The sequence below is a fragment of the Schistocerca serialis genome, chromosome 1 (genome assembly GCF_023864345.2).
Source record: "Schistocerca serialis cubense isolate TAMUIC-IGC-003099 chromosome 1, iqSchSeri2.2, whole genome shotgun sequence".
In the NCBI taxonomy this organism is placed as follows: Eukaryota; Metazoa; Arthropoda; class Insecta; order Orthoptera; family Acrididae; genus Schistocerca; species Schistocerca serialis.
The window spans coordinates 994,422,478-994,438,333 of NC_064638.1; the positions used below are offsets into that span (position 1 = coordinate 994,422,478).

The 15,856-nt window shown below is 36.7% G+C and overlaps 2 protein-coding genes across 3 annotated transcripts in view; one reads left to right on the top strand and one right to left on the bottom strand.

Moving 5' to 3' along the window:
• LOC126413088 (TBC1 domain family member 13) overlaps positions 1-9,494 on the top strand; it is a 231,162-nt gene extending 221,668 nt beyond the window's left edge. For both annotated transcript variants that reach the window (XR_007575362.1, XM_050082986.1), the window contains one exon: positions 7,448-9,494. The gene's annotated coding sequence lies outside the window, so the exon portion shown is untranslated. The remainder of the gene's footprint in view (positions 1-7,447) is intronic.
• Positions 9,495-14,879: 5,385 nt separating this feature from the next.
• The window catches only part of LOC126454413 (cilia- and flagella-associated protein 57-like), a 72,510-nt gene continuing 71,533 nt past the window's right edge, over positions 14,880-15,856 (bottom strand). Inside the window, exons 3-5 of the mRNA XM_050091133.1 lie at positions 15,134-15,258; positions 14,992-15,013; positions 14,880-14,945 (exon numbers count right to left, since the gene is read on the bottom strand). Coding sequence (XP_049947090.1) covers positions 14,880-14,945; positions 14,992-15,013; positions 15,134-15,258 — 213 coding nt within the window. The remainder of the gene's footprint in view (positions 14,946-14,991; positions 15,014-15,133; positions 15,259-15,856) is intronic.

Consider the following 15,856-nt stretch of genomic DNA (forward strand, 5'->3'; position numbering starts at 1 on the left):
CAAGATAGTATGTGCTGCATTGTAGAAAACACAAAACTGTTTTCAAGAAGATGTGAGAAGGGAGACACGCTGAACATTTAGCTAAAGAAAGAATTCCAAATAATAAGAGCATGAAGAAAACAAAACAGAGGCTTATGTTGGGCAGACATAATATCTTATTAGTTAAAATTGCTGGTGGCATAGAAACATACAGCAGAAAGAAAATTATACAAGCATTCCATAATCCATGGTAATAACATTCCAGAAGTAATGTTGCGGTGTATAAAGCAGTGCAGATTATGAAAAGTAGAAAGGTGCTGAGAGAACAGTGTTTCAATAGAAAAGGTTAAAGCTCTAGGCAGAATAATACAGAAGGAATTTTATAAGCAGAATGTATGTCCGAGGTCTCCTCCTGAACCCCTGGATTGATTTCAACAAAATTTGGCACAGAAACAGCAGGCCTCACAAGTATCACTACTGTGGGGTTTATAACCTCCTAGCTTATATAGGTGTAGAGATATGGGCAAAAATATGCTTTTTCCCAGCCCCTGGAGTATAGTCTACCCTGCATGCTTGCATTCTATATGGAAACAGTATTGGCCTGCCAAATCAGCTTGCTTTGCTTGGCAGCCTTTACACAAGGGAAAAATAAATGAGTTTCAAGCTCCTGATGTATAGCTTGCCCTGCTTGACAGACATGTTGTGGTAGCAGTATCATCGTGTTTGATTGAACTGTATTACAGGGGCTACTCATGCCAATGAGCATGGCTGGGGATAGGTTGAGATATATAGAGGAGGTGATGGGCAGAGCAAGGGAGGAGGAGGAAACGGACGGAGAGAGGGGAGGAAAGGGGGAGGTGCATGAGGGAGGTATAGAAGGTGTATGAGGAGGTGTGCAGGTGTGGAAAAGAAAGAGGGATAGGCAGAGATGGAAAGAGGGGGAGGGGTGATGGAGGATATGTTTGGGGGGGGGGGGGGGGGGAAGAAGATATAGTCAGAGAGAGGGTAGAGGAAAATGACAAAGAGAGGAGGGGAGGAGATGAAAAGACAGAGAGAGTGGGGAGGAGGAGATAGACAGATAGAGATGGGAGGATGATGTGAACAGACAAAGGAAGGAAGAGGCAGATACAGAGAGGGGAAGGAAGAGGTTTTTTCAATATGTGTGTCGAATGCATATGTGTGCGAAGCCACGGGGAAAAGGCTAGTTATTTTTATTTGTGAATGAAGGCAGTTCCACAAAACTGGAACAGTGCTACTCACAAGAGAGAGGACAGACAAGACATAAAGACTATACAAATGTCTGCATCCTATTTGTAATGTAAAAGATATTTACTAAAATTCGTATTAACTACCAGAGGAAACATTATATTTGAATCAGACGAAATTCAAGTTGGCTGTAGAATATGATGTAGCACAACATATGACATGCAATCTATGAATGAACTTACAGTGTGGGGCAATTAGTAGTATAGATTAACGCTTTGTGTAGAATTTACAGAATTTGGTTAAGTTCTTGTGGTAGTTTCAGTAAAATCTATTCTTACAGTCTTTGAGAATCTGTCCTTTGATTCTCCCTAGGCATGCCCTTCACCTCAACAGGAAGAGTAGGGAAAACTGTCAGGGCTAATAGCAAATAACTTAAGGAGAGGCACTGTTACCAGTGGTAAACTACCAGTGGTTACAAGTGACAGATCAGCAATTTTTTTAGGGTAGGGAGGGCAGAAACTATAGGTGTTCAGAGACAGGCTGAAAATGACATTCACACTGATAAAACAGGCAGCCAGAAAGCAAATTTTAATGTACACAATTCATGCAGACAGCCTCTGATTGAAACTAGAGATACGCAAAAATTGGCAGGAAAATTAGGTTCATCCTGTTGTAATTTAGCCAGTGCACAAAATTAGTTATCATTATTGCATTAGAATATCTAAGGACTAAGGGGTAAGCTTAATGAGTTGCTTATTTGTGTTGAAGAATTAGAGTTGAGCAAACGAGTTGATACAATCTGCCTCTCTGAACATCATGTGACCACTGGTATAGATATGTTAAATATTACAGGATTCAAGTTAGCTTCTTACTTCTGTAGAAATGATGTGGAGAAAGAGGAGTTGCCACATTTGTCAGAAACTGTTCTGATTTCAAGAATATTGATATTAATAAATTTTGTTCAGACCAGCACTTAGAAGCTTGTGCAACAGAAGTAGTATTTCATAATTAGTCCTTTATAATAGTAGGTATATACAGATCACCTTCAGGAAATTTTAACCTCTTCATAAAAAATCTGCTGTCCCATCTCATGGTAAAAAACAAGGTAATAGTGGTTGTTGGTGATTTTAATGTGGATTTATTGAAAAGCTCTGTCAGTGAACAATTATTGCAGTCAGTAACACTATCATCCAATTTAGTGCCTACTGTGAATTTTGCTACTAGGATATGTAAATGGTCTGAGACTGCTATTGATAATATCTTTGTAGACAAATCTAGGGCAAAAAGTCATATCACAAAACCCATAGTAAATGGGCTATCTTCTCATGAAACTTGTCAGGATAAAAAATCTGAGTACAGAAGGGTAATAAATAAGTCGAAAATTGAGAAATTCAGGAAATTGCTCAAAGACATGAACTGGATAGTTGTTTACAATACCTCCGACTCAAATGAAAAATACAAAGCATTCATTAATAAAGTTACCTCCACTTTTGAAAATTGTTTTCCCCTAAAGGTAAAGCAAATCACACAAAAATAAAAAAATAAACTGTGAATTACACAAGGAATAATAAATGTATCATGTGGAACAAAAAGGAGACTGTGTCTACTATCTAGGAACAGCTCTTATGTTAGAATTGTAATGCATATACAGCAAAATATTGAAGCAAGTAATCCAGAAATCGAAGCAGCTTTGTTATGAGAAAAAGATAATTACATCAAGCAACAAAATAAAAACTGCATGAGATATAGTGAAGACAGAGACAGGTGGTGGTGGTGGTGGTTGGTGTTTTGGGGGAAGAGACCAAACAGCGAGGTCATCGGTCTCATCGGATTAGGGAAGGACAGGGAAGGAAGTCGGCCGTGCCCTTTCAGAGGAACCATCCCAGCATTTGCCTGGAGCGATTTAGGGAAATCACAGAAAACCTAAATCAGGATGGCCGGACACAGGATTGAACCGTCGTCCTCCCGAATGCGAGTCCAGTGTGCTAACCACTGCGCCATCTCGCTCGGTACAGAGACAGGTGGGGCCAAAAAGGAAGAGGTACATATAGCTCTAAAACTAAATGAGACTTTGGTAACAACTACAAGTAGTGTTGCAAACCTCTTAAACAAGTACTTTATTTCGGTTACTAACAGCTTGGGGTTATCAGTTTCGGTGAACAGTGCAGTGGAGTATATGAGACCAGTCTTTAAAAATAATTTCTGTAAAATGGAAATGACACATCTCCCAAAGAAGTAGCATCCATCATAAAATCCTTAAAATCTAAGTTATCCAGTAGGTATGATAACATATCAATGAAGTTAATCAAAGAGTGCTCATAAATTGCTGAGCTCTGTCTTTAAGTTATTTGTGTAGTCAATCTCTTATCAGCAGAACATTTCCAGACTGGTTAAAAAGGCTGAAGATAAGCCTCTTTTCAAGAAGGGGGATAAAGAGATACCATCAAACTATCGCCCAATTTAATTTTTGCCAGCTTTTTCAAAAATATTTGAAAAGGTTATGTTCAAGCATCTCCTTAAGCATCTGACTGCAAATAATACAGTATGAGCACAAAGTCTTGCCTTGATTATAAAAGAATAACTGTTTGACATAATAAGTTACAGTTGATGCCGTTACATAGGTCAGTGTTACTAGTTGTTGTGACCAATAGATGGTACTAGTGCTCCACAACACTGACATGATCTGTTAGGTCATGTTAGTTGCTGGCGAAATGGTGTCGAAGCAGGAGAAAGCGCAATGTGTGCACTGGTTTCACGAAACAAAATTACCCATCAGTGTTCAGCATAAATTTCGGGCTTCTTATTTACGCAGCCCTCCTGACGTTAAATCAATAAAGCGATGGTATGCAAAGTTTAACGAAACAGGGAGCATTGAAAATCGTCCTCTTAAGTGGCAGACCTCGTGTGAGTGATGCAACTGGTGATCGTGTTCGGCAGTAATTTCAACGGAGTCCGTCAAAATCAACTCGTCAAGCATCACGTGAACTTCAAATACTGCAAGCAAGTGTGGTGAAGATTGTACATAAAAGGCATAGGTTGCATGGTTACAAAGTGCAAATCGTGCAGTCCTTGCAACTGAATGATTTACTGACACTTGCTTAATTTGCAACTGAGATTCTCAACAGGATTGATGGTGCTAACGATTACTTAAATCGCATATGCTTTACCAATGAGTCCACCTTTCATGTCAACGGAATGGTAAATAGGCACAATGTCCATATATGTGGTTCAGCGTCTCCACATGCTACTGTACAGTTACAGTGAAAAAGTGAACGTTTGGTGCGGCCTCATGCATACCAAGGTTTTTGGACCATTTTTCTTCACAGAAAAATCCATTACCACTAACTTTTACTTAGACATTTTGCAACAGTTCATTGCCCCACAGTTAGAATATCAACCATGGATACTTTTCCAGCAAGATGGAGCACCCCTCCACTGGGCTTTGATAGTGCATGATTTCCTGGATGAAACATTTCTGGATTGGTGGATTCGAAGGAACAGTGCAGCACCCTGGCCACCCCGCTCTCCAGACATTATATCCCTTGACTTTTTTTTCTGGGGCTATATCAAGGACAGAGTCTTTGTCACACCACTTGCCGACATTGACAAATTGAAGGCTAGGATACAAGCTGCTGTGTTTAGTGTGACAGAACACATGTTACGAAATACCTGGCGGGAACTGTAATACCGCCTCCATATTCTCTGAGCTACCAAGGGAGCACATGTTGAGGTTTACAAACGTAAGTGGTCTTAAAAAATACTAGTAACACTAACCTATGTAATGGCATCAAATATAAATTATTATGTCAAACGGTTATCCTGTAATAAGTTGTTCTAATCAGGGCAAGACATTGTGCTTACCCTGTATATTGTTCAAGTCACAGTTTGGATATCTTAAGGATTCTGATATAGAGAAAGCTATTTGCACTTACAGTGAGAATATAATGTACTTAATTCATTAGATAATAAATTAGAGGCTACAGGCATTTTCTGTGATCTGTCAAAAGCCTTTGACTGGTGAACCGCAGCATTCTCTTAAGTAAATTAGAATATTATGGTGTCACCGGCAATGCTGCAAAATGGTTTGAGTCTTATCTATCTGCCAGGAAACAAAGGTTGTCATTGCGAAATTCCTGTGCAGTAAGCAATCGGTCTTCATCTGACTGGGAATTAATTACATGTGGTGTTACTCAAGGTCCCATCTTGGGTCCATTGGTTTTTCTTGTGTACATTAATGACCTCTCATCTGTTACATTGCCAGATGCTAAGTTTGTTTTGTTTGCGGATGATACAAACATTGCAATAAGTAGCAAGTCAAGTACAGATTTAGAAATAGCTGCTAATCAAATTTTCACTGTCATTAAACTTTGAGAAGACCCACTATACGCAGTTCAGAACCTGTAAGAGATTTTCTTCCAGCATGTGTATAACATATGAAGACCTTCAGATCGAAGAGGTTGACAGTGTTAAATTTCTGGGATTACAACTCGATAATAAATTCAGTTGGGAAGGACATACCACAGAATTGCTTATGCGCCTAAACAAGTCTGTATTTCCAGTGAGAATGATGTCAGATGTAGGAGATATAAATATAAAAAAAAGTGCATACTTTGCTTACTTTCATTTTGGGGCAACTCATCAAATGGATCAAAAGTTTTTAGAGTGCAAAAGCGTGTGATAAGAATCATTTGTGGTGTAAATTCAAGAACATCATGTAGAAACCTGTTCAAGGAACTTTGTATTCTAACCACTGCTTCTCAGTATAGTTATGCCTTAATGAAATTTGTTGCAAGTAAAACATTTCTATTTCCAACCAATAGCTCAATACATAGTATGAATAGGAATAAGAACAATCTACATAAAGACCTAATATCACTTACCTTGCTAAAAAAAAAGGGGTCCAGTATTCAGGAACACACATTTTCAATAAATTACCAGCAACCATTAAAAACTTTGTTTCAGATAAAACACAGTTTGAACAGAGTTTGAAAGACTATGTACATCAATGTTGCAGATTCCCTTAGACCTCATCATGATAATGGGAAATTAAAAATTGACAGAATGGGATAAGAGTTGTACAAGAAGAGTCTGTATCGCAAAAATTCTTCTTATTTTCAATACAACAACTGATAAAAGGAAGAGAAAGACTAAAGATAATTAACACATCTGAATCATCTTCATTTTGCTTATGCCATGTTTGGCTCAGGTTGACATAAACTTCAGCAACTAATATAAAAACTAAATAGAGCAGATTTGGAAAAAAGCCTTAAAATCAGTTATAGAAAGCTGAAAATAATGCATAACCTGCTCACTGAAAATGAAGTTTTACACATTAATAAAGAAGTTGCAGAATCAGTTCATAGGTTTTAAGTATTTATGTCAACTGAAAACAGTGGCCGAGCAGTTCTAGACACTACAGTCTGGAACTGCCTCAGGCATGGATGTGTGTGATGTCCTTAGGTTAGTTAGGTTTAAGTAGTTCTAAGTTCTAGGGGACTGATGACCTCAGAAGTTAAGTCCCATAGTGCTCAGAGCCAATTGAATTGAAAACAATGACTGGCTGAACAGGAAAAATACAGAAACCGAAGCATTAAAAAACAACTACCTTAACTGCTTTCATAAATTAAATACAGTTTTAAAAGTAAGCTTCCAGTGTCTCCAAAACAGAAAGTTTACAAATAGTGTGTAATAACAGTTTTGACTTATGGCAGTGAGAAAGAATTTTTAATGAGAGCGGAATTCAGAAACTGGGTGACCATTTAAGAAATGCATGTTGTGAATTACTAGGAGGGGCACCAAAACAAACAAATGGATAGGTTAACATATTAGTGTGGAAGGTGTAATTATGACTGCAAAGGCTCAAGATGGCATGCTAATGGTAGATGACATTAGTAAACATGCAGAAAACACACACACTTTCAAACATACACAACTCACACATTCATGGCCACTCTTGTCTCCAGGCACCTACTTTTAAATGAACTTCAAAAGTGTGTGTCTCTGCTTCTCAGTGCCTTCTGTATGTGGTGAATAGCAATCTGTTCAAGTTCATTGTTGATCATGATAATGACAGTACAATTTATGTATAATTCTCTCCTTCTCCTTGTTTTCCTCCTCTGTCTTCTTCTCCTCCTCCTCCTCCTCCTCCTCCAGGGACAATACAACCAAACACATTTGATGTGAACCAGATTCCTCATTTTCCTACCATTAGAAGAGTTGTAACTAATTATATTTACGTGACCTTTGGCTTGTGTTTTTACAGGGGAGGCAATATTTCTTCCATGAACTCTTCCATGCTCGTGGTAACATTCTCATTTGCTATTTTGGAGCAGTGGCATTTAAGTGGACACTTCTCATATACAAAGCTGTATAGCTTTAAAGTGCTGTGAAAAAATTCTTTTCTCATTTTTTGTACAGCAATAATATATTTTTGTACCAAACTTACAGACATTTTAATGAAAAACTGGTGTTGTTAGAGATGTTGTTTTTGGTACTGGTTTAAGTTTATGGTTGACTGTTATGGTTGAATGTTACTTAATTCTATTGTTAATGTTGTAAAGAGCTCAATGTGCAGCCTCAGATGTTATTACATAAAATCCTATGTAAAATATTTTGACAAGTTATATTTTGTGAAATATTGAATTATATAACATCACAGTAAGCTGCTGAGGTGTAGAGATTTATATTGTGTGTTTTTGCACAAGGTGTATCTGTATCTTATTGATTACCATGTTGTACATCATACTTGAACATTTTGCATTCTTTTTTCTTCAGTAAATGAATATGTTGTGTCTTTGAAGATTTATGAAAGTTCTCATTGCATAAATATATGTTTTGAACATGAGACAGAACTCACACAAAATGGGGGGGAGTCTTTTGTCCTGGCTTTATAACTGAAAGCTGACAGAATTTTTTTTGGGAACAAGGTTCTTTATTAGGCATGATAATATACAATAACATCTCCGTGTACATCAATAACACCTTCTAAAGCTCCACTTATCTTACACCATACATTCAGTCTCTCTTCTGCGTTAATCTTCCTCCTTTTCCTCGTGTACAAAGAGAATGGTTAATAGTTCTTCCATTTTGTAAATAATGGCAAGAAATTTGTGTTAGCTTTAAAGTATATGAAAATTGAGCACATTTCTTTTACAAGGTGCTGCCTAAAGATACTGCATTCTTTGTATATCACATTTGCTACATAGTTCTGCTGAAAACTGTCCAACAGTTTACACAGCTATTTGACTACTGCCCTCCCCACACCTCGAATAAATAACTAAATAAACAAACAAATGAAATATTGGAGCCTGGAAAAATTGTGAAGAAGATTGAGGCTTTACTACATTTTCATGTTAAAAGCTGGTATCTGGGCAAATCACATTAGATTTCAGGTTGGGATTCTGTCTGACTGTGTGTGCGTGTGTGTGTGTGTGTGTGTGTTTTTTTTTTTTTTTTTTTTTTAATAAGGAGGGGGAGGGGGGAGAGAGAGAGAGAGAGAGAGAGAGAGAGAGAGAGAGAGAAATGAGTTTTGTTCAAAAGTATCACTCCTTTACTTTGATGCTTGTGATATTCATTGTTGACCTCATGATTATAAGTAAAAGTTTATGACAATCCTTTTTCACTATTTCTTTACTTACATTTATGGAAGAATGTGAATTCAGATTGAGCATAGTTTTGGAAGATTGTATGATTGATTATTTAAGGTAGCGCGTATCTATGTTTGTGTATGATGTGTCCAAAGAAGAGACATCTGCTATATTTCACTGCTGAAACTGCAGATTATAATGATGCTCATTTGTTCCACTGGGTTCAGATATGTTTGCAGTAAGAGTTCCATTTAGTGCAAAAGATTGTACAAAGGTTAGACTAGTGTCTGTAAGGAAGAATGGGTCATACCATCATGCAATATGGTTCAAAGTCTTTCATTTCTAATGTCTTAAACTGTTAGTTGTTAAATACTTCAAGTTTCCGAATGCTGATGAATTGCTGTTTGTTCAGCAAATAAATTCTTATCTAAATTTTTGACTTGTTGAGAAACTGAGTTAGTTTTGTACTGTGAGAAATTGTAAAACTGATGTTTTTCACTATTCATATACTGTGCATCAAAGTTATGACAAAAAACAGTTCATGATTTTTTTTAGTGTGTGATCATAAGTAGAACACAGTTGATGAAATATTCCTCTTTCTCTTCTGAGGTTTACAGGTTTATTACGCCAATAAAAAAATAATTTTACATTGCATTCAAGCCATATTATTATACTGAGCAAATGTTGTCATTTTTTGTAATGTTTTGTATCCAGGAAGTTCATTTTGACTTATTAAACATTTTGTAATAAAGTATCTGAGAAAAGAGATGTTTTACTATTCTGTATTAAATGGAAAATTGTTTACAGCAGATCACTGTATATTCTTCCCACCTCTGAAACTGGGCAAAATAATTGTGTGGTAGTAGAAGGGAGAATCAATTTACCCTTTATGACAAATGGCTCTGATGGAGATTTTAAATTCTGTTGATGTATTCTAATAACATTGTGTAGTGGCAGCAATTTTGTATCGCAACCATATGGAGATGGTAGTGACATGCTCATATAGCTGAATGTGCTGTGTTCTAGCATAAGAAAGATGAAGGTGAGACATATCCAGATGGAATCCAGATGTTGGTTTGACAACTATTGGTCAGGCATACAAGCCTGAATGTGGTTTTTAGGTGATTTTCACATTCGCTTAGGCAGATGCTGGGCTGCTCCTCAGTCACTGCCTCAGAAAATATAAAACACAAACACTTATAATACAATAACACAGGACAAAGTTTGCTCGATGCAGGGACAGGTGCTACCCGTGGCTTTCCTACCTGCTTTTGGCAGAAAGACCTTTCACCCACGTAGAAAATATAAAAATAATAAATTTAGCAAATCTCAAAAAATACTGGAAACTGGAATAAACACTAGGGAACATAAAGACCATGGAGATGATTGTATTAGATAGACATGTACTCCAGCAGTTGGCTGTGAAAGTGAGTAGTTTATAAAGATGAAGAGAATGAGAATAGCCATAACTTATAAGTTCGTTCAGGATTTGTTTATCGAATCCATAAAATGTGACATCAATGGGCTTTGTGATTTCATGATAATGCAACAAACTTTTGCATTCTTGTTTCCAGAATTTTTGTAAACAATTGCACTGAAGCGTCAGAAAAATTGTGCTGAACAGGTTCCAGTTGTGATGATGGAAGAATAGAAAATTTAGTGTGTGAGTGCTGTAGTACTGAGAGAGATAATTTATTAACATAGAATGATAAATGGATACGACACACAACTACTGACACTAAATCCAAGTCCTAGAATGAAAGTGACTGTCACCGGGGCATCAAAGCTGATGTACCTCAGAAGTGTGTGCAGTTTTGAGATGTAATTACTCCCCAAAATAACTGCATATTTTTATGTGCTCAAAAACTGTACTGGGAAATAAAACACCATCTGAACAGGCCTTGAAAGCCCAATGGTACAACACAATTAATCCAGAATAAAACTATCACTTTTGTAGAAATGTATGCTAAGGTAAAGAGTGGTAAGTGCTCTTTTGGGGCAAACGCACAATTAGTTCACAGCTTTAATGAAGTAAGTTGTACAGAGCCACAACCACATGATCATTTAGTGAACTATATGTGTTTAATTCTGACCCAGCTAGAATGTGTTGGTGTCACGTGTAGCATTTACAGAAGCATTGCTACGCATGCATTCCATTACAGTGGAGTTGCTGAGTTCAAGTGTGTTTTTCTGTCATCTCTCAGAATTATTTGCAGTTTTTTTCTGGTTTGAGAGGGTAAGTAAACAGTGTTGATATTTGATATTGTAGTTTAACTGTGCACTTCCTCCATTACTGAATTTTCATGGTGATTTGATTTGATTTATTTCGTGTTCCATAGGTCCAACTGTGTTGGGTTCACAAGGATGTGGAACGAGTCAGTTTTTTACAAATACAATCTGGTAATCTTATAGCATATACAGAAATTTGAGTACATAATTATATAAAAATTTATACAGTAAATTTGGTCAGCAATTCAGAAAAAGAAAATACGTATTTTCTTAGAATCATTAAAGCACTATAAAAAGCAGATACAGAGCGCACACAGATACAGCACTCATGTTAAATAACATTCTTAGTGGCATTATGTCAACTTGTATTATATAATATTAAAATTTTACAGTTTATTTAGTTAAAAAATTCATCTAGACTGTAAAAAGCTTTTTTCTAGCAGAAATATTTTAGTGCTTTCTTAAACTTGCTCTTGTTATGAATCTCTGTCTTTAGTTCAGGAGGAAGAGCATTGAAGAGTTTTGCTCCAGTGTAGTAGACACCCTTTTGTACCAAGCTCAAATTTCTGTGCTCGCTGTGTATGTCATTCTTCCTCCGTGTGTTATGCTCATGATAATTACTGTTTGGTTGAAATATCTCTATATTTTTACAAACAAAACACACGAGAGAAAAAATATATTGGGATGTAGTTGTGTATATTTTAAGTTTTCGAAAGCTATTTCTACATGAGTCTCTTGGGCGCAATCCACATATAATTCTTAAAGCTCGCTTCTGTGCAATGAACACTTTCGTTGCTAATGGCTGGTTGCCCCAAAAAATAATGCTGTATTCAATGAGAGAGTGAAAATAGCCATAGTATGCCACTTCTGCAGAGTTTGGTTCAACATATGTAGTGACAACCCGTAAAGCATAGGTAGCAGAGCTAAGCCTCTTACAGAGAAAAATAATATGCGAAGACCAGTTCATTTTCTTGTCAATGTGCACTCCATTCTTTCTATTGGTTGATTACCACATGTCACACTTATCTCTCTCTCTTTTTCTGTTTTTGTACAGAACTGAATAAAGCTGGTCTTACTGGACTTTAATGAGAGACAATTCACCTTGAACCAATTAACATCATCTGAGAGTAGGTGATTAATGAGTGAAAGTGCGCAGGAATGCCAAAATGTTGAACAAGAAAATAAATGAGTAGCTAATGAACAGAATTCTCAGGTAAATGAATACTATGTTTTTACCTACTTTCAGTGTTTTTAATTAATCACACTACTTGGCAGGACTATTCTACAGTGACAAGTAGTAAGAAGCTATGTAAGGAAAATGGAGAGAAGAAAGCAGTATACAGCAAGAGATGTAGAAGCTGCTGGGGAGGAGGCACAATCTGGCCAAGTCAATACTTATATCTAAGATATACCATGTACCATATTTTACATTAAAGATCATGTTAAAGGTAGCTGGAGGACCAAATCATCCTCTCAGAGTGGCTCAAACACATTTTCACCTGATGTCAGAAATATCGTGGCGACAGAAATAACTGAGATGGATAAAGTGCAGGTTTTGTCATTGTTGGGTGAGTTTCTTAAAAGTAATAAACTGAAAATGCTGTTCACTAATGAGAAACCAAGCTATGATTGGCTCTATTTGATTGTGAAATGCAATCATCATCATTTTCTTGGGCCTTTGTCCCACTTCAACACGTGGTCGGCCTTGTTACTATGTATTTGGTGTTGTTAGTGTTGGAGGATGGCCGGATACTGTTCCTGTCGCCACCCAGTATCACACGTGGACGAAGTAGTGTACCCCAGCTGTCTGCATCTAGTGTAAGCATGAAATAGTGCAAACATTTTTTCAATGTCTGCGTGTCATGTAACTGAGGCGGGACATGGGGACAAGCGCGGTATTCACCTAGTGGGAACCCGCCTAAAAACCACATCCAGGTTAGCTGGCACTCCAGCCCTCATCGTTAATTCACCAGGCAGGTTCAATCCAGGGCCCTAATGCCTACCCGAGTCCAGGAAGAAGCGCATTAGCATCCTCGGCAAACATGGCGAGTTTGTTTGTGAAATGCAATAATTTATCTATTAAAAAACACCAAAGCATTGAAATGCACAGAAAAAATAATGTCAATCCATTCATTATCTATCCTTATTTCAACCTCCTTGAAGTTACTATAAAGCTCTTGAACTTGGAAACAAACCAAATATGATTTTTAATTTAGATGAAATATTATTTGCTAAAGATCCTTCGAAAACTAAAAGTGGTGGGAAGCAGGGGACTATCTTCCTGAAGAAGAAGTTCTCCAGGACGGAATAATATTTCTGTTTTATTTACTGTTCTGCAAATGGGAACATGCTCCCTCCATTAGATACATTTAAAGGGAAGTACATGTGAAATGAGTGGCAACTTCTGAAGAAAAACTTTACCTGGACTTACTTATGCAGCCAGTTGCAACTGCTGAATGGAAGCTGATAGGTTTGAGAATGGTTCGAATGGCTCTAAGCACTATGGGACTTAACATCTGAGCTCATCAGTCCCCTAGACTTAGAACTACTTAAACCTTTCTTAACCTAAGGACATCATACACATCCATGCCTGAGGCAGGATTCAAACCTGCGACACTAGCAGCATCGTAGTTGTGGACTGAGGCGTATAGAACCGCTCGGCCACAATGGCCGGTGATAGGTTTGAGAATTTTTTTTCCAGAAACTATTTTTACCATCACAAGGAGGAAACAGGTCTGCTTTGCTTATGTGTGATGGCCACAAAACACACATATCTTTGAAATTGATAGAAATGGCAAGTCTTGAAAGCATCGCAGTTTTAATTTTATCTCCTCATTCATCCCACCCTCTCCAGATGTATGACTTAACTGTCATGAAATTGTAAAAACTGCCTGGGACATATAGCTCATTAATTGGCAGAAATATCATATTTGCAAGAAGCTACCAAAAAAAGAAGTTATTAATATATTAAGTTGTGTGAATTTAGACCCCTCCATTGTCCAACCCAGAAAACTTTAATCCAACTTTGGAGCTTCAGCCATAGAAATAAATGTCAAAATATGTACTACTGGGCACTTTCCCTGCTATTACTGCCAATTAAAAAGAGAAAATTCACAGGCTATGTTGTGTACTTGTCCCACATCAGTGTGGTAAGTGCACAACTAGACATTTAAAAGAACTTTTATATTATCAACAGTAAATGCTCAGAAAAACCAACTATTGAATGTATGTGGTATCTTAAAAAAGGACAGTCTCATTATCACAACTCAGGAAAATAAATTGTTAATAAATTGTTGTTGTTGTGGTCTTCAGTCTGAGAACTGGTTTGATACAGCTCTGCATGCATCTATCCTGTGCAAGCCTCTTCATCTCTGAATAACTATTGCAACCTACACCCTTATAAACCTGCTTACTGTATTCATCTCTTGGTCTCCTAAGATTTTAACCCCCCCCTCACACACAAACATATGCTCACTTTCCTCCAGTACCAAACTGATGATCCCGTGACATCTCAGAATGTGTCCTATAAAACTATCCCTTCTCCTAATCAGTTTGTGCCACATATTTCTTTTCTCCACAATTCTGTCCAGTACCTCCTCCACTTAAATTGATATAGCTATATGAAAAAAGGTTGTATACCTATTTGATGTCTAACTTTATGAATTTACCTGTGTACTTACCTCACCTTACCTTATAATGAAATTTGCTGATAAAAATTAGTGCTGGACCAGAACTTGATATCAGAACCTACACACTTACTCTCTAAGTTGTTCAATTATTATGCCTCACTGGACTCACAGATTCACTTTGCCAGAACCTTTCTCCCATCGAGGAAAAATCTGTGACATGTCTGAAGATCAATTTCGAGTGATGTGTAACTTAAAGTCCTTTGTGCTTTTCATATCTTCCTGCTTCCCTAATATGTTCTGGACTAGATGGAAGACACTATTGTTTTGAAATCTGAAGTTTAACTAAAAACAGAAAAAAATACTGTTTGTCGGTTATTTGCCCAACTTTAATGAAAATCCAATAATCATGTTCTTGTTATAAGTATGAACTTCAGTGTCTTTTTGTACATTTTAATGTTATTTGTTGTTCATTTATTTGCATGTGCCATTTTGTATTCACTTTACTTAGTTCTATGCAGTTCCCTCGTTGGCATTAATAGTTTCTCTTGTGCATTCTCATTTTTTTTATTTATCACTCTGATAAGTCGTTGAATCTCTTCATTCAGCAATCTTATAGTTGTCTCATTTTCCTGTAGAAAAAAAAAACAGGTATTTTTATGATGTAGAATACCCATTTTTAAAAAAGAATTTGAAAAAAAATCTTATACTTCATAAAATTTTGTCATCTCCTGTTCTTTTGATAGTTTGCTTGATTTTTAACAAAATGATGTTGAATGAGTTAGTTGAGAGGCTATGTATGCATGAGTTGTTTGTGTTTATGGCTCCATAATAGTCATCTACTACAGGTTACTAAGCAGCACAGTAACTTAAATTTAATAAGTATTACCTTAATAATCTTTAACATTACTCATTTTCCTAGTGTAACATATTTAAATATACCAAGAAAAATAAACATCTTTGTCTTGTGTTCCACACATGAGGACTGCAACTGATAGTTTGAATCAGAAGATGCAAGTGTGTGAATATCATTAATTTATATCATCCCCGAAGATATGCTGAAATGCAACAGTATTGCATTAGATGTGATTTCTGATGTTTTCATGGTGCGAGTCTTAGATGGTATATGTATAGCTGTCCAGCTGATTTGATGATTACATTTTTATGCTTAATACTTTAATGACTCACCTTATGGTGATCATCAAATACAACAACTGATACTTTAAAAAG